The sequence below is a fragment of the Perna viridis genome, chromosome 3 (assembly GCF_037379345.1).
Source record: "Perna viridis isolate PV_CMFRI_1.1 ecotype Kerala chromosome 3, ASM3737934v1, whole genome shotgun sequence".
In the NCBI taxonomy this organism is placed as follows: Eukaryota; Metazoa; Mollusca; class Bivalvia; order Mytilida; family Mytilidae; genus Perna; species Perna viridis.
The window spans coordinates 19,469,863-19,490,457 of record NC_142447.1 but is presented as its reverse complement, the minus strand read 5'-3'; the positions used below and the strand labels follow the sequence as shown (position 1 = coordinate 19,490,457).

The 20,595-nt window shown below is 32.6% G+C and overlaps 1 protein-coding gene across 1 annotated transcript; it reads right to left on the bottom strand.

The window, feature by feature from the left end:
* On the bottom strand, positions 1–10,353 carry LOC148621346 (uncharacterized). Its single transcript, XM_088575544.1, has 11 exons — positions 9,032–10,353; positions 8,251–8,310; positions 7,022–7,074; positions 6,471–6,615; positions 5,875–6,115; positions 5,004–5,371; positions 4,235–4,349; positions 3,807–3,933; positions 3,185–3,296; positions 1,934–2,043; positions 1–692 (listed from the first exon to the last, which is right to left on the bottom strand). The coding sequence occupies exons 1-11, from the start codon at positions 9,989–9,991 to the stop codon at positions 593–595; spliced, it is 2,391 nt and encodes a 796-aa protein (XP_088431670.1). The 5' UTR covers positions 9,992–10,353; the 3' UTR covers positions 1–592.
* Positions 10,354–20,595: the final 10,242 nt, after the last annotated feature.

Here is a 20,595-nt window from a genome sequence, read left to right as displayed (position 1 = left end):
TAAAGCAACAATATTTTTATTATAATTTAGTAAATACAAAAATAAAAATTTTTCAAACAATCTGATTAAATACAACTTCTTCAAAACCCATATCTATCAATATTTTTATACATAAAATATATCAAGTTATTATTGGAGGATTGCATATTAACAGATACATTTGGGTGGTAAAACTTTAAAACAAGTTATTTCTTTGAATAACTGGGGTAAATTAGTTATATATAAATGTTATGTTATGTAATACATCCAAATCAATTATCATAAAGTTAAAATTTTTTGTTGTTCTCAGGCCCTCCAAAAAATGTTTTGAAAGGTGTCTCATTTTTAATACATTTTTATTGCCATACCCATTTAAAAAGGGCTGAAGTAAATCCTTCATTTTGAAACGTATAAATAGCACCCTCATCGCTTGTTTAAGTTTAAACATTTTTAAATCCCTTTCTCATTGATTTTCATGCCAATTTTTCTGATAACCAAGAATACGATTAAAATGGCCTAATTGTATAAAAGTTATACATGTACTGTAATCATAAATGATTTTTTTTATTCATGATATTAACGAGCTAAATTTATTTCTGGTTTGTCTTTAAGGTCACTTATTGATAGCTGCTTTTTTCTTGGCTGGTTTTGTCTTTGCTTGCTGTTTTCTTGATACTGTCTTGTTGGTGTTCACATATTTCTTAGCATCATCTCTGAAATGAAGTATATCATTGTTAGTTTGAATCAACCTGAAAAACTTTAAGGTATAGTTTTGGTTAAAATAAGAAGACAGCTTTGAATCAATAAACAAGACAAAAAGCACAAGTTTTTGTAAGAATCAGGCAAAATAGGAAAAATCAGAAACATGCATATCAAAACCCCACTGATCTGAAAATACAATTTCACTCATGCATGTTTTCTGTATTTGAAAAGGCCATTATTTGATTTCTGCATCATTGGATTTGCTTGGAAATTTTGAAATAAGATGTTAGAAAAATGAGGTCTTTGACAAAGTTACCTGCCCTTTGAAATTTTCATTTCCCATGCACTTCAATGAAATTATAATTCAATTTCCCAAAGGGATATGTAAAATCTTACCCTTTTTCCTTGAGTCTGATGATGCAAATAGGCAAATTATACTTTCAAAATGGTGTGTTTTTTTCTACCATGTTTCACCCACTGAAGGATTCTTACAGAAACTGACACTTAATCTCTATTATTTCGTTGTTTTATCTACTTTATGGATGACTAGATATTTTGCAATATTACAACATCACTGATCATGGGAAAATGGGATATGAACTTGTGATATGAGAAATTCGCCAATGTCACTATTGAGAAAATCTGATTGGTCTAAAGTTGTGTTGCGCTCATTTCATCCACTGTTTTCCTTTATAACTTGCTTGTTTGTTATAATGTTGAAATTAAATAATTTGAGGTGTCATATTGCATTATTCAAACATTCACTCATTATGGAATCTGTAATTATATTGTGAACCTTGATATTTTCTGGGTAGTTTTACTTGCAGCTGTCTTGAATATTTTCACCAAAGAACATTAAAATATGATTTGAGAGGAATGATTGCAAGTTAAAACTTTGCAAAGAAGATTGACCACAAAAATAAAAGATGTAATGAATATTTCCAAGTTCACAGTATCATAATAAAATCTTTGAAGACATAATATGGGCAACAACATCTTAACTACACAAACTACACATAAATGATACTTTGAGTATTATTATTTACACAAATGTAATGCAAATACTGATGGTTTACATGATTAAGCAACCAAAATAAAATATTTAAAACTAAAAAAAGATCCTATTGACAAATTTGACGAAAATGTCAAAATCTTCAATACTAAAACCCCAGAAACTAATACAATTTTTGCATCAACATATACATAGACGCCCATAAATTTTAAATACTTTCACAGTAAAATGTTTACATACTTGCTCATCTTTGTTTTGTCTCTACAACCTTTTCCACCTTCCCAATGTGAAGAGCGACTTTTTGTCATCAGCTGATGGCATCCTTTGCATGGCTTTTCTAATGCAAATGGCTGTACAGAACAAAAAGTGAAGCTATACTAAAAGTTCACATATAAAGAAAATGTAGAATTATTAATAGGATAATTAATTGGAAGGAGTAAATAACCAAAATATGATCATGAGTGTCGAAGAACGCCTAGATTTAACGAGTATGTGGAATTTGTTCTGCACACAATTTAATCTTAATGCATTCTTGCCATGAGTGATCATATTTTGGTTATTCATGATACCAAATTGATTATCCTATTTATTATATAGATTTCTTCCATTATTCATTGTTATTTTCAACATAAAATTTAAAGTTTTGTGAACAGCAGATTGATATTCGTGTTGTGACGTTTTGGCAGGAGAAAGCGTGAGAGTAAAATTACCAAATTTATTTCACAGTGTGAATTATCAAAAAAAATTACACTGGGAACATTCAGTAAATCACTACTATCTATATAATAAAATTGTGTCATTACTTTCTCAAAACTTATGTACAGTTCTTATCAGAATGGCAACTTTCTGAAACATTTAAGGAAGGTTAGAAAATTTGACCCAAAAATTTGATTTACTGTGCAAGTACTAGTGTTTGTTGGGTACTAATTTTTGTGGTTTTCGTGGGTAGGCCAAACCATGTAATTTGGTTCCCAATGAAAAGGAGATTTCCATTGGTGTGTACACTGAAAACCTCAAAACCATGAATTCAAGAATCCACAAACTTGTGTATCTTCCCTAATCCACAAAAATTGGTATCCACGAGTTAAAGTACTTTCACAGAATCACCAATCCCTTTTTTCCATGATTCTTATATGGACATATATTTCTTTCCTTTGTATTTGCTTTACATGATGAACACATGAATCAGAAATAATTTTGCTATCAATTATTGTCTACGAGATAAAAAATTAAAAAAATTATAATTCAATGCTCAAGGGTCTGTACCTTGAAAAAATCCATTATTTAGCAAAATTTAGTGTTTTCTTCTTTGTCTGTTTTATATTTTCATCTTAAATCATTTACATCAAGCAAGTCAAACAACATTTACACTGCAAATATTTACTATGAAAAGACTCCTAGAAAATTCAGCTTCTACAAAAAGTGGGATAAAAAAAATTAAGAGATCTAGTCCACAAAATGATTCTTGTGTTTCCAAAATAATATATTTACCTGTTCCTTGCAGCAGTGTCCACAAATCATTCTGTTTGCCATCACCATTTCATGGTCTTCCTTTTCGTCATGACACACATCACATGGGTAACATTTTCCACAACATGGAAATCTACAAGAAAGACAAGTGCATCAGTTTAAATTTATATGAATTTCCTTAATTCAATACCTTTGAAGATGAATTTTCTAACCATAAATTGTTGACTAGCATACATGTATAACTATTCACTAATCTCTCCATATTTAACAAACCAAAAATATAAACAAAAGTTAAAAACCAGCCTGCTTCATTTGATAGAAATATCTAAATGCTGGAAAATTCTTTAGTCCAAAAACAAAATAGGGCAATTAAAGGATAAACTAATACCACAACATACATGTATGACTATTCAAATAGATATAGATCAAGTTTTTATAGGTCAGAATCAAGGCAAAAATGTTGATTCTTGTTTTTTTTTTTTTCAAGGCATGTCTTGGATTAAGAAAGGATGGTTTGAAGGTTATGTCACTACAATGCTTCATAATTGAGGAGATTATAAAAGCATGAAATTTTTTTTCCTATAATCACCCAAATTGCATAGTTATCTCCCTTTTCACCACTTCCCACAACAAAATATTTTACCTAAACCAACGGAAGCTTTTCCTGTAGTGTTTACATGTTCCGTCATCTGGCAGAGGACTTCCCAACATGATTCTTGGGTCTTTAGGAATCTTCTTGATTTTCATGACTGGGACATTAACTGCATCTCCTAGAAAAAGAAGATTACATGCAAGTATTAAAATTTAGTTTTTACTTAACAATTTTAAGAATAAGAAAACATATGTTCCCCCATTTCTAAGCAAGGGATTACATTTTTATGACAGGTTTCCCACCATTTTATTTTCTGAATTATCTACAGATCTCATGAGGGAAACTGATAACCCTTCAGCAAAGTCTTGATTTAACTTTATCACTCTCTATGGTAAAATTTCAATTTTGACATGCTCACTTAAGCTCGTACAAACATGTGGATGAGCTCTATTTACAATAAAATTTGTTTTCAACTGCACCTTTATCAACAAAGGAGGGTGATATCTCTGAAAAGCGGGTTGAATCAGCAGCAATCTTCATCTTTTGATAACAAGAGAAGCATGAGACATCAAGCAGCTGTCCTGGTGATAAACCCTGTAAAGCAGAAATTAAAATGGTATCAAGACATTCTGCAGTCACAAGATTTTTAATGGAATAATGAAAGTGGCATAATAAAGGTTAGATCAACCATATTGTAGCTCGATGATTTTTTTTTTCATTTTGTGTCACAAGATTCTGCATCTAATACTATTTCAAATGTGAAAAGAAAACACTGGCATCAGGGACCTGGATTAGATTTTAATTTTCAGTTGAAAATGCACATTCTCATAATTTTATATTTTTTTAAACATTTTTTATTGCAATCTATTCCAGATATGAAGGAAAATAATATGATTTTAGGCCATGCCTATGATTGACAGAGCTCTATGTCACACTTAAGACAAAACAGCGTGTCTGCACTTGCACAATTTTCTACATCCATGTCAACACATTTCATCAATTCAGTCAGAATATTTTGTTGCCATTCACAGTTCTGGCCTTACATTTTACATATATAGACTGATGCTCCATCCATAAAATGAAGCTTTCAACCATGAAGACAAACATTGTACTGAAAATATTATTAAGTCATCGCATGACCTATCAAGAACAGAAAATTGACAGTGGCATGCCATTATACATGTATGTCCATTACAATACAAGTGTATACATGTACATGTAATAAAACATTAATTCTTCCAAATATACCTTTACATTTGTCTCTTTAGAGCATCTCATACAACCAAGCTTGAAGTTACAGTCCATCATTACAAGATCAAATGGAGTACAGCCTTCCACATCTAAATAGCCAATCACAGATGAGAACTGGTGAGCAATAACTGGTCTGAAATTGACCAGTTGTGACTGGTTACATTTCTGACAGGAAACAGCATTGATCTGCCCTGGTGGAGTTTTTATGTCCATCCTATTGTGGCATCGTGTACACTGTATTACTAGTTTGATCTGATGAACAACCAGGGTTGATGCTGCATCTCTAAGCTGGAGGTTTCTCAATCTTATCTCAGTTCCCCTGACTTCTGTTCCTGAGACGTCTAATCTCTTTTCTGTAGCCTGATCTATAAATTAAAATGCAAAAAGAGAGTCAGAATTGGATACTATTCATGGATAAGGGCAAAATTTACCAAACAGGTGTACTATGAAAGTGATATATCTGACCATGTTTATTTGGTGCTTTTAGTCCCATTATCTTGAAGGAAAAAAATATTGGATTCAATAAAATAGAAACAGAATGTCTAACATTGAAATTATCATTCTAACAAAAAGTTGTTCAATCCTTCAAAGCATTTTTAAGTAATCATATGACAATCAGAAGATAGACAGAAGCAGACAATAATATGTTGGAATGGTTATTGAAAATGACTAGCATTAAAGGTTTAAGGGGTAGAACTTGAAAAATGAGAAAGCAATTATCAAAAAAAATGTTTTTGTTTTCTCTTCACATTAAAATACCCTTATTTCACCATAAATTAATAAAACATACATGTATAACAATAAAAACAACAAGAAACTGCTATTATAACATGTATAAATGCCAGTAAAAATTTTGAAGTATAAATACCTTCTACATAATCATATTCCTCCCCACTACTAGCACTATCAATGGGACCCACATAAACCTCTTCATTGGCATCATCTTTTCTATAGATTGTAAACTCTGGCTCCTCCCCCTCGCTACTGCTGTCTGTCTCCTTGCTGTCATTCACTTCCTCATTTGAAATCGATGAAGCTTGCTCTTTCTTGAGCTGACTTGCAGGAATAAATTCCATCCCAGCTGCCTTAGCCATGAGTTCTCTCTGAAGCTACATTTAGGTAAAGAAGAAATGCAAATTGTAACATTGTGTACAATTATATTGTGAATTAGTGGTTATATGTAATATATTAATGTATATACTTTCATAACATTGTATTTCTGAGTTGTTTTCATAAACAAACTTCTGTTATCTATAATGTAAATAAACAATATCTTTTTAAAATTCACTGCACTTTTGTCTTTAAATTCCTTAACTTTAATTTTGAAGGAAAAGTATATGTTAGAATATTTTGCAACTTTTTACAGTTGAAAGCATTCATTTCAAAATAAGCTCTTTTTACAAATACATGTACATTTCTACACAAAGCCATTTTTGAAAATGAGAACACTATATCTGTATATACCTGTTTTAATCCTTCTGTAACAATATTCTCCAAGTTTTTGTCAAACCATTTCAGGAAAGGCCTAAAAACCTTTGTAATAACTCTTCTTTTTTCATCCTGCTTCATCTTTTCCTCTATCCATTCTTGAATTGATACTTCCACGTATCTAAAAGAAAATTAAAGTACATGTAGATTTAATTAGATATGGAACACCCCCTGTAAAGAAAAAAAAGCACCCTCTTTTTTGTTATAAATGTAGTGGATAAAACTATATTATAAACTAGGCCAACTTAAAAAAATTTCTTGGTTTTTGGGCCTCCTTCATCTCTCTTGAAGGTGCAACATTTTATTACCTTATCAATAAAATAAAAACAATAATCATCTTTCTCCTTATTTCTTCTGGACATGAACAACATAAAAGTATCCTCATCATTCATTAGGCAGTCATAAAATAGTACAAAGAAATGGCTCCTATCATCATCGATATTCATGAAAATGACTTGAGAATCAAGAAATTGACTTTGAATGGCCCTACTTTATCAATTTATTTTTATAACAATCCACCATCTTACCTTCTTACTGTCTCTGGCAAGTTCTGTTCTTCTGGTAAAATGATATCTAAAGGCTAAAAATAAATATGACAAGGTTGTTAATTGTATTAAACAAAGAACAGTGTATGAAAATGCAAGAATAAGTTTACATACAAAATAAAATTGAACACATCTGATCAAAGTGTACATTTTTGTACTTTTGGTAACATTCCACAATTGAAAATCACCTATGCATGTACATTGTACATGACACTTGCAGGGATAAGCAACAACAACATACATATAGTGTTGCATAATTTGAAAAAAAAAAGTTCATTCTACAGCTAATAACAGGGATCACCAACCTGGGTGAAATGAGCAGAATCACCCAAAAACTTCAACTTGACCCTGTAATATCCTGAAGGTCAGGTTGCGTTGGCCTCCATAATTATGGAAATTGGTACGTGTTGTACATGTAACTTTGCCCTTATATTGGACATTACCATGATCCAATCAAATAATTTCATATGCTTATACATGTATTTGTAGTTATCATTCAGAAACTCTGTTTTTTTATAATGTAAATTAAAATTTTGAGTAAAGCAATGATTAAGAGTCTTGTCTAGTTTGTTTTGTGAAATAAAAATGACAAAATGCACAACACGTAAACATGTATGATCAAATATGTATACTGACATTAAATGCAGAGTTTATGTATATCAAACGAAGTAGGGAAGCAGACAAATTTCATCCCCTACTACATGTAAATACATACAGCTGTCTACTTGTAGAAATTTCATGCACATGTACCTGTAGAATCATTGAGATATTTTGAAAGTCAAGTTTAATCATATTTTATCAAAGAACTGCACAGATAGTGAGATACTGAATTACAATAAAATTTTACAAAGTGTACATGTACATTGTATACCCCAACATTATTCCTTCCAGACAGATATTGTTTTATTAATGCATGTACATTTCTGAATATTACACAAGTACATATATGTGTATATATGTCGAACATGTACATTGTACAATGACTTTTATGTATTTGAATCTTTTGGTTAGTTACATGTACAATATAAGGCTGGATCTGGCTTTCACATTTAAACAGAAGTAATATATACATGTGGATTTAAAAATATTTTGTAAACATGTATGTACATATACATGTACATTTTTGTGTACATGTAGGTTTCCCATTTACAATTTTAAATATTTTTTTTACTAATTACAGTTTAATGTGCATGTATATATGTTTCACATACCTGCAAAGGATATTTGTTGGGAAAGACAATCTCCAGTTCAAACAGCTTGACATCATAGGGCTGAAAATGGTAATGAAAACAAATATTATAATACTATTGAACCATTTCATCATTCTTTTCAAACCTGTATTAAGATTTTATAAGTACACCAGAAATTAATGTAAATGTACATGTAGATGTACATAGCTCTAACCAGTATATGTGCATGTTCATACATGTATCTAAATGAAGTATAATGATTCACCAGTGAATCGATCATACTGACTGTTAGTACGGACATTTTGCATACATGTATTGTATCATCAGTCCAGAATTGCAATCCTGGAGCTACATTGCAGCTTTTTTCATTATTTATTCCCGATCTGGGTCTTCTGCTCTTAGTAATGCCAATATGGCGGAAGTTGTTGAAATTGACAAGTTTTAAAAAAAGTGATTGTAACTGTCCCTTTAGTATTTAAATAATATAAAATGCATGGAAGTAGTTTAGATTTCTAAAAAAAATGATAAAAAGAAGGTTGTGTGCAGTCTGTGTAATGGCAATATGCATTGCTTCTAGACATCATTATACTTATCATATCTTGAAATTTCTTACGATACACAGCTCTATATCTAAGACTCTATATGGTACATTTGTATAGGTACACATATGCTAAGTGTTCCATATGTAGTTAATTTGTACTACATGTACATGTACATGTAAGTTTAATGTGTATGTACATTTTTGTATCCATATACATTTACATGTACATACATGTAGATTGTTATATCTCACAGCACTTACCCAATCAGGATCACTTGAAGAGAAGATTAGATGAAACACATCTTTATCGTCGACCTTTGGCAGAACGGTCAATTTTTCAGTAGTAAATCTCTTCTTCAATTGCTCAATTTCAACAGATCTTTCATGCAAAATTTCTTCATCTGTAGCAGTTTCCCTTTTCAACTCTTGAATGAAGTTTCCCACAGGTATAAAAGGTCTTCTTTGTATCCTGTTCTGTCTCTTAAGTTTTGTTTGTTCTTCATCCCTTAGTGCTTCCTGGTGTTTAATACTAGTACTTTCCACCCTCACTTTATTACTTTTATCTGATGCTTCTTTTTCAGCATTTTCAGCTGGTTTGTCATCAATAGTCAACTCTTGTGCCTTCTCTACAACTAGATTCTCAAAATTTGAATCCTGTTGTGCAAAAGTTAATTCTCCAATGAACTCTTCTGCCTTTCCAACATGTCGAAACTTGCATTCATTTCCCTTTCTGCATGACCCAGCCTGATAATATTGACAAATTGGTTTAGGTCTTTTTCTAGATCTCACATCTGGTTTATCTTTTAAAAAAGTATTCCTGGTTTTAGGTCTTTCACTTCTTGCTCCAGTTGAAGCAGAATACCCCACGCCATCAGTGTCATCAAGTTCCTCTCTCTGATGAGAAAACCTGCACTCTGAGCCAAATCTACAATTTCCATTCTTGATAAAATTGTAGCAAAGTTTAGAAGTGTTAGAAGTTTTATTTGGAGCTGTAGCTTTCCTTATTGAATCATCTTTGTTCCTTATTTGCAGACTGCGAGAAGAATTTTGTTGATTTGCTGTGATGGAAGAATTGATGAATCTGCTACTTAATGATCCATCATTGCTTGTTGAATCAGGTATATCTGGTGAAAAACTGTGCACAAATTTACAATTAGTCCCAAATTTACAACCTCTTGAGCTTTTGTAAAACTGACAAATAGCTGAAGAGGATTTGCGCATACTATGAAAAGAAGAACTTGGCAAGGTTTTGGTTGTCTTTGCAGACACTTTTGAAGTTTTGTATTCCTGAGTGGAAACCAAAGCTAACACGATGGCTTTAGACCTTTGACTTCTAAAAGGCGTTGAAAGCACACCAAACTGTCCGAAATCTGAGGCTAAGGCAAATGCAAGCTGTCAAAGCCGTCAAAGGGGGAAAAACAATACAAAACCAAAGGTTAAAGTTCTAAGAAGCCTTTTACCTCTTCGGCTTCCACCTCCCACCTGACACAATAAGTGTTGTCAATTTCCCCTTTTATAGCTATTGGAGATTAAAAATAGACAGTGGTGACGAAATTCTTGCACAACAAGTCGAAATGTAGAACAAAGACAAACTGAAACTTCGGCCAAAAGAACGAATCTTGAGTAAATGTGTCACCAGTATGTAAAAGTTGGTAAACCAGTCACCTAAAGTAATAGTTAAACCAACATCGGGTAGGCATAAGAAACTATTCCGGTATGAAATATTTCTGGATTAAATATTTTCACATGTACAGATTTATAGTTAACATTTTTTAAATTGAAATGAAAGATAATATTAATCTTGAAATACTGTTTAAAAAAGTGGTTTTGTTTTAAAAACCGTTTAATTGAGACGATAAAGAATTTAGAAAAGGAATAGTTAACGTCATAACACCGACAGGCACAAGTCATTCTCTCCCTCTATAACATGGTGCATTAAAGAACAGGATAATAATATGCATTAAACAGTATAATTATCACTGGAAAAGAGTATTAATGAAAAGGGAAGAAAAGATCATCACGCCTAAAAGTGGATTGACGATTTCTTTATACTCAGAACATAGACAGTCCTTGTTGATGGTGAGAGTTCAGAAAAAAAAATCATGTTACATCCGGCGTACCATAACAAACAGTATTGGGCCCCATACTGTTCATTGTATACATCAATGACTTTAATGACAACATCAAACATAGTGTCTTATGGCTCTTTGTAGATGACAGCATCATTATAAAACTATAAAAAATATCACGGATGCTTCACAGGTTTTAAATTTTATCAAACGTAACCTAAAAGTTAACTCACAGGCTGTCAAAGAGAAAGCACACACACCAATCGTTCGACCAAAACTACAACACGACAGCTGAGTATGGGACCCTCACAACAAATCACATATACAACAGATTGAAATGGTACAACGGAGAGCAACACGCTATACCTGCAACAAATACATACCATAACACTATCTCCGTAACTGACATGCTGAACCAACTAAACTGGCAAACTTTACAAATACGACGAACAAGAACACGTGTCATCTTCATTTACAAAGAAATTCATCACTTAGTAACTATTCATCCTACAAACCTGCTATATTCCATCAGACGTCCGTACCAGAGAACACACACACAATTTCTCCCTCAGACACATCAAAACACAGAAAGACACGTACAAATACTCCTTTTATCCAAAAGCAATAATACAGTGGAACATCTTACCGGAAATTATTGCACACTGCACAACCATAGAGAGCTCCAAACTGCAGACCACAACGTCAGGCCTTGAAAGCCTCTTCAAGCAGTAAAATAAAAACATTGTTTATAGTTTTAACCTTAATTATATAGTACAAAATAAAGGAAACCCTCAATTCATTAAGTAAATGAATAATCAAAATAGCCGATGCAAAAAACCACTTTACCATTTCCTGATTGCTTTGTTACAGCTTCTAGAGAGGATGGGGGCATATTTTATATCTTTACAAAAAAGGGTGAAAAAAAAATTATATTCACAAATTCTAATGATACAATGTAACATATTAATAATACGAATATTTAATATTTATCGTGATCGAAATATATTGCTTTCTGGATGTTCTGAAAGTTAATACCTGTGGAGTGGGGTCCCTTTTCATTTGCCCATATAATAGTTGTATGTCTGGTGACTTTTTCATAGGGTATTCAATATTTTTCACTTACAAGACTACCTGCAAGTTTTTTTTGTAATATATGCATGTATTCTTTTAATCAATACTATCAAATATCCATTCACTATCAATCTACAATTTCTGTAAAGCGCAAAAAAGCAAACATTAAAAAAAAAGACATAAAATAAAACAGAAGAAAAGTAAACATTACTTATAAAAATGAGACAATAATCAGATATTACGTCACTGCATTAAAAAATATGGCAAAATTCGTATAAGAGATAAACGAATGTCAATCAAAACGAGTATGCAACAGTTAGGTGTCAGCAAAATTACCATATAGTTGCATGATAGATATCTTTTGCAAAATGAGCAAGACTCACAAAGAGGATACCCCCGCTTCGAATGGAATTCAGTATAAAACGCCTAAGTTCATTTATCTCAATTTGGAATCCTCTAACAGTAATTAAGTTCCTTCATGCACGTCTACATATGATGTCCAAGCGTAAATTGCTATAAAGGTTTATCAAAATCCACCAAGCGGCCTAGAAGTAGTTGCCCGTTACGAGGGTTTTATATGTAAAACTCAAGTTGGATTATCTCCTTTTGGAGTCCTCTGGCAATAAATATATTCCTTCCAATAGAATTAGAAACAGAAATGGGAAATACAATTACGAATTCTATCGATATCAGTACGGGATCCAATAACGAACTTTGTGTAACATTAATGGATTATGGCGGATGTCTTGGTAACGCTATCAAAAGCCAATCATTTATTCTAGTAAAAAATCAACACAACAGGAGCACATCGCATTACTTATTAAAAATCCAAGAAAGTTTTACTAAGATTCTTAGGGTGCATTGTTAGGGAAAGTTTCATCTGTCCAAGTAAAGTTATTTCAGAGTTACTATTATCCTTGGCAACTTTTTTTTTATTTTTAGAAACATTTAGTTAAAAATTCAAGATAACAACTTGAAAATTGATGGTTGATATTAGTGCAATAATGACTGAAATTGTACATTAGATCGGTTGGGTTTGCGATATGTATGTGTCAGATTTAGCACATTTTGCCTGCTTTTTACAAACACTTGTACTTGAGTATGAAATAGAAAATGAAAGGACTTAAATTTTCTCAAAATAAAAAGGCAGGATACAAAATCTGATCATGGCCTTCCATAAAAATCAAATGGTTGCTCCATAAATTTTAGTTTCTTAACACAATGGTAACAGTAAATATACGTTTAGTCTTTCATGCATAATGCATATTTAGCACGTTGGATACCTTGAAGATACATGCACTCAGAAAAAAAGTTTTATTGCGAAAGACTTGGTGTCACTTTATTCCACATTATATCCATAAGCGCATGGTTTCTTGATATGAATATACGAGGCATCCACTCTGTTACCAACTTTGGTACCAACTTGCACGACCTTCATTCTTAAAATTGAAAAAAAAGAATAATGTTTGATAACAGGATAGTTGCAGAAATATATATAAATAACATCACAAACTAGTATTACGAGATACTTGTAACAAAATACAACTCGACTGGAGCCTAAAATGATTTCCTTATTAAGTACTTCAAGAATCATGAACTTTATATAGAATAAAAAGATCTAAGCTTTAAATTGTTTCTTTGTGCCTCATCAACATTACAAGACTAGTTTGTTGAAACGCAGTTAATAAATAGCTTTAGGGGTGATGTTGAGCTGTTTTCAGATGCACCAACATGTACTCTTTTGAAATACATGTATGACTTGACGAATGATTATCAATTGTAAAGTAATACAATATGATTTTGGTTAGTCATCTTTTTTTCTCTGGTTAAAATATTATATATACTATATAAAAGATGAATTCGAACATTAATTACCATTTAGGTCAGCAAATATGTGTTTAGAATAGTCTTTTTGTTTCCTTGGGGTACCACGAAATTCCTCCATAAGACCCATTTTGTTTAACAAGAAACACTGTCACATTAGGTTCCCATCCATGAGATGTCTATTTCAATACCAAAAGAAATAGAATGATATCCGTAATATACCCCGTACAATATGAAATATTCAGAAACAAGAAATAAAATGGTACACATCACACTTATGCGCACGATTGATACTTCATATAATCACATTTACACGAGTCTCTCGATAAATACCGTTAAATCTCATAAATATACGGTTGCACAATGTATCCTTTGAGCTGCGCATAAAAATATTTAATACCTGGACCGATTTGGCGAGACCTAGTACTGATTTCCTTGGGACAAAGCCGAAACTGAAAAAGACAATATAAGTTATAACCATTCAATACAAATAGATATAACCACCACACGTCAGGAAAATAAAAGATCTTACAAATATGACAAGTATGAGAACGGAAAGGGATCGAATAGTCATTGCTTCCTCAGAGGTATAACAGGTATTTTACAAATGATATATTCATACACAGTAATAATAAAGGCCATGCATTTTATCGAATAGTCATTGTTTCCTCAGAGGTATAACAGGTATTTTGCAAATGATATATTCATACACAGTAATAATAAAGGCCATGCATTTCATCGAATAGTCATTGTTTCCTCAGAGGTATAACAGGTATTTTGCAAATGATATATTCATACACAGTAATAATAAAGGCCATGCATTTCATCGAATAGTCATTGTTTCCTCAGAGGTATAACGGGTATTTTGCAAATGATATGTTCATACACAGTAATAATAAAGGCCATGTATTTCACCGAATTTTATCCCATATTCTGTAAGAGTAATCAAGGGAACCAAGGTTATAACGGTAATCAAAAGAATGTAACCCAAGGACAAAGACCAGTCATGGAAAACAGACATACACAACAAAGAACATAGAGTAACTAAAAGTATACATACAAAGTAACAAGAGCAAATGAGCAACTCGGACTCCAGTAAAAACTGGGAGCATGGACCAGGTGCACCGGTAGGCTAAACGTCCTAAAGTTTCCTGTAAGTTTGTTTTGGATTCAAAGTAGATACTTTCACGGCACATACTTCATCAGCAATGAAGGTAACGATTTCTTGTACTTTCTGTTTTTGCTCTTCAAGAGGTATCTTAATACTTATTAAGCTCATCGACATCGATAGTTTTGAAATTATAATCCGTTTTGTTAAAAAGACCTATCATATTATACTCTTTCAGAATTGGTTGTAAGCTGGGTGTTAAATATAAATACATGTATATATACCATATCAGGTGACATACGAATGAATTTCTTCCAATCAAATCTAGCACATGCAACTTGAACAACATTCGGTTGAAGTGCAAAAAGGAGAAAGTCATTTATTTCATTTTCTGAAAGGCTTTTGTAACCATGGGCATTCATTCAAATGCTTCTCAACATAATCATATGTTACCGGCAAACCTAATTTCAAAGAACCCAATTAAAAGCCCAGTTAGTCCTTTCAATCCCTGTAAAAAAAGCCATTGCGTCTAGAAATAAATTCCATGCTCCAAAATTTGTTTGTCCGGAATAACCAAGTACGGCAGTTATAGAAGAACAAAAGCAGGTCTTTTGATATCATAAGAAGGTTTCAATGTTCCTAAGACTTTTGTCGAAGAACTTAGTCAAAATTTTCACCTGTCATTTCTAAAATGATTAAGTTATGCACCACAGCTGCCCATGGAATATGCCTCGTATTTTATGAAGTGGGTAACTTTACCTCAAATCCCACCTTAACAAAAGATATTTTATCTGATACATCTGCCTGTATGAATTATGATACAGCGATGAATTGTCACTAGATCATCAATTATTTGTTTTTGTTTCTGGTTTGGATTTCTCCTGGATAATATAGCAACAATTCCTCCCCAATTTCCACAAATTATACCACTATTTACCACCCAAGCCCTGTCAAGTCACCTAGGATGAAATATATATATAAGTCTTCTGTGGTTTCAATAGGCAAGTCACTTTCGTTCATGTTGCTTTGAAATGAAACTTGACGATGATATTACATTTAGTTTATTATGATTCATTTGCTATACAATGTCTAAAACCCTTGAAAATTTTTTTCATAACACAGGTAGTTGAAATTTAACATTTGAATAAAATTTGGTAGCCTGTAGTATTGATTTAACAAGCGCTATTCTTCTCTTTAGCCTCTGTGCAATGTTTTAATATATTTTGTATTTATTTGTAGATCTGCATCGGACAAGATCAGTAGCACTCTAAAAAAATAATTTAAAGATTATAACAATCTCTCTTAAGGAACATTGTCTATACCATGGAATTACTTTTTTTTATAAATGCACGCTTCAGGTAATATTGCTTAATTGTTACAATATGTTGGAAAACATGTAACAACTTCTTTGTTCTTGCCTCCATAGTCCAAGTTTACTACCTTTCCGTCGATTTTCAGTCGGATAAATGGGTGATCATCATTTCCAGAAATGCTCCAGGGATTTGTATCGTAGTCTTCATCAAATGATGGAATCCAAATGTTATTAATGTAACAATTTGAAACTTGGATTTTGACGTGTTTTTCAAGCAGTGCGCTTTGTTCAGTATCTAAAGTTGGTATTAAGAATGGCTTTTTGGCTCTATCCTGAATGTTTGATCTTTACTCGAGCATATCTTCTGAATTATATAGCGTATGTCGTGAAGCTGGTGTCTATGAAGGACGTTGCACTACTTGTTGAATGCACATACTTCCATTTTGAAGTTTGTACTTCGGAGCTCTCAGTTATATTTCAACGTCTGATGTATTCTCAATGAACTTTAGAGATCTTTTCTCAATGGAAGAGGGAGGTTCAGCGAGTTGTAAAACCTAGATTTAACCCATCATTTCGTTTGAAGTGCCTGTACCATTGCGGTACCAGCTGCCCCGGTGGTGTAATATCTATTTTGTCAGATTTATTTTGGGCTTGACTTATTTATGAAACGAATAAGTTTTGTGATTATACAAAACGGAATAGTCGATGCCATCTTTCAAAAGACGTCGGATGATATATGTGAGGACTATGCAATATGTTTTTACCACATCAGATATTTCAGTTGCCTCTTTGATGTCTGATCCAATATGAAACCCTGGGTAGTATAATATTTCACACACATTTGATAAAGCTCCATATTTCTATGGAGATGACTGCGATAAATCAATGAAAATAAAAATCTTAGGCTTAATTTTTCAAATGGATCAAACGGATCATTTTAAAGCGTTTAAATTTTGACAGAAATCGATGCAACGTTTTTAGCTCTTACTTCTGTCACGATGACTTAGGTTGCCAATCGACAAACTTAATATATGGATTAAAGTTGGTCGGGAATGCACACCAACAAATTCACGACAGTTTATCAACATTTTAATCAACAAGATCATTCAATTCTCTCTATGAAAGTTCGCATTCTCGAAAAAAATTTACCACCCAACGAACAGTCCCGTCCTAAGTAAAAACTATCGTAGGGAAAGAGAGGAATACTGGATACACAGACCAGGTACTGCAAAGTCTTATGGATGCAATGACAACATCAAAAGTATAGAAAACCTTTCAAGCCAATATAACAGTAGCATAAATGTGATGAATTTATTATTTATTTAACAAAAATCCAAGACGGAAAAGGAGTCATGGCCATCGCCACTACACGTCACCTAAGATGCATGATGTCTCCACAGATGGTCATCGTCCTTTCATACAGAAACCTCTTGGACTTCATCACATTTGAACTAAACTCTATTCTATACCTCTCACTCTACTACACTCCCTTTACAAAACAAGTCTTGACACTCCTGTTTCTGAACCTACCTCATCATTATACAGACTTTTTGCCATCATTTTGGATATTGGTTTCCATACTCTTTAAACCAGTCTGTGTAAAAGGTCAATATGAAGAAAAACGATAATTTCTTCCACTACCGTTTGTCAACAAAGGTATAGATGCAACTAATTTGGCTTACATCCTCCATCACAGACACGTACCCAACAAAAATCCCCCATATTTCAAGAACAAATCAATACAGATTATTTCATATTCCTATACCTCACCTATTGCATTCAAAATTTTCAATTATAAAGGGCTGTTGCAGAACCCGTAGGTTGAGGATTCTTAAGGCTAAACCACCTGGCTGTTTTTGCATACTCTCTCCATTCAAATATGGTCCTTCCGGTCACGTCGTCACGGGAGATTTTTTCAACAAACGGTCGGCATTCCAGTGGGAACAAAGATGTTCCTCTACTTGCTGACCTATTCTTTCACTTTTATGAGGCTGACTTTATAGCTGATCTGATCCGAAAAAAAGACTATCGTTTAGCTAGACCATTTAATCTCAGTTTCCGCTGTATATATGACGTATTATCGTTAAACAATCTTAGTTTCAGGGACTTGATACATCGCATCTACCCCGAAGAACTTGGAAAAAGGATACTACAGACGCTGTGAAGTCAGCCTCATATCTTGACCTACACTTAACAATCGATAATAAAGGAAAACTATTGATTAAACTATACGACAAACGTGATGCCTTTTCATTTCTTTTCATCTGTGCCAAACCCCTTCACCACCTGCATATGGGGTTTTCAAATCACAACTCATATGTTATGCCAAAGCTTGCCGTAACTACGCAGACATTTTTTTCTTACACTTAAACAATTACAATTAGGTTTCTGGAACAGGGTTATGTTGCTACAAGATTGAAGTCATCACTACAGAAGTTTTATGGTCGTCATCATAAACACCTGGATAGTCACGGTGTATCCATCTGCACCATGAGAACTGATTTATTCTACGTGTCATAGTTTTCCTTTTCTCTTTCGTCTACACCGGGCTTAACTTTTTATGAGCAACTCGGAGGATGTTTCTCGAAAAGAAGGGGACGCTTACCCTACCGGTGCACCTGGTCCATGCTCCCAGTTTTAGTGGAATCCGAGTTGCTTATTTACTTTCGCTACTTTGTATGTATTATTTTATTTACTGTATGTTCTTTGATGTGATTTTCTGTTTTCCATGTCTGGTCTTTGTCCCTGGATTACATTCTTTCGATCTCCGCTAGAATCTTGGTTCTCTTGATTACCCTTGTACGGCATATGGTAAAGTCTATCGGAGCTGGCTTTTGCCTCCTACTTTGATAGTTTTGGTACTTCTTAGATATTATCAAAATTTGAATTTAGATCTTCGTATGAAGTTGGTTCTAATACAGTAATTATGGACTAAGAGAGTCCAACGTACACCTCCGCCCACTCATCAACTTCATGATGATTTTCATGTGCCTTTATACCTCCCATTTACGAATCATTTTGTCACCAAAAATATACTCGGATTCTTTTCGAGTATAATCTTATCTTTGTATCCGACTCGGTCAAAAATTCAAAAAGATTTTACTGAATCTATTGTTTGAGCGTGTATTTGAAGTCATCTTTGAACATCAAATATGAATAAACTAAATATTATATACTATAGTAGGTGCAATCATGTAACATCCCAGTTCGTTCTCCAATTGTGCCAATGTCAGTGTTTTATGATTCATTATCTATTATCATTGCTTTAATATAATTGTATGTGTTAACGTTCTTACTGAGTCTGTTGAGTTCAAGTAAGCACATATGATGAATGATTGACATACCTATACACCACCTAGGTGTAGAAATGCTACCAGTACCCCTGTATTAATTCTCGGAAAATAAAGTTTTGTTTATTCAGTCTATCGAAAAAAAAACAAATGTTAAGTGAATAACTAATACAATGATAAGATCTCTATCCTTTTGTTTTAAAACATCAGTAGCAATGTATTTTGGAACTTGTAATTTTTTTTAGAAAAATCCTAAAAATACCAATTAATATTTGTCGTCCAATTATTAAATATTTTCCATTAAAGACGTTTCTTATGCATTGCTATCCAAAACATTTGATTGAAGACAACTTAAAGTTCTCTTTTTACGTAAACAGCATATATCTTATTGTTTATTGACTGAATTTAAATAATAATAATGATTTCCTTGAAAACCTATAGTTCTTGTTTGTGTGTTAGTTAAACATTTTTTTAACCGGATCGGGGTATATGTATGTCAAATATTCATCATAGTTAATGCCTTGAGACATTTAAAGAATGATAGCAAACACTTATCTGAAATTTCTTGTTTTTTTTAAATTGTGCCCTATTTTTGGATACTGAAGCAGTGAAATTAAGCATGTATGCTAGACAATATGATTTATACATAAATATCTTCATTGTAAATTTCAAAAAACCATTCCGTATTACTTCACTTAAATGGCCTTGAAGTCGCGTTCTTGAAGTAGCTCAAGTGCTAATTTTATTTTATTTTATTTTATTTTATTTTATTTTATTTTTTTGGCTCCATAGAAAGTTTAAGATGTTATTCAAATGTGTTTTATTGTCGAAAACTATTTTGAAGTACAGTTTTTGAATAACAGATGGCCATTTACAGGTGAAATAGTGTTTTGCAAAGTTTTTTGTCGTTATGGTGTATTTTTCCCGCAATCTCGTATGTGTGTATACCGGGAACTTTTCGTCAACAATCCTAATTGTATTGCGTATTGATTTCATATAGTTAAAATGTTTTCCCCCTAATATTTGAAAGGAACAGTCCGCAATATTTACACATATACTATTAGCAGATGCATTTCATTAATAACTTTCGTATCTTATTCGAAGTCGTTTACGCTTCATAGGATTTCGATCTATTTCTATCCGCGTAATTT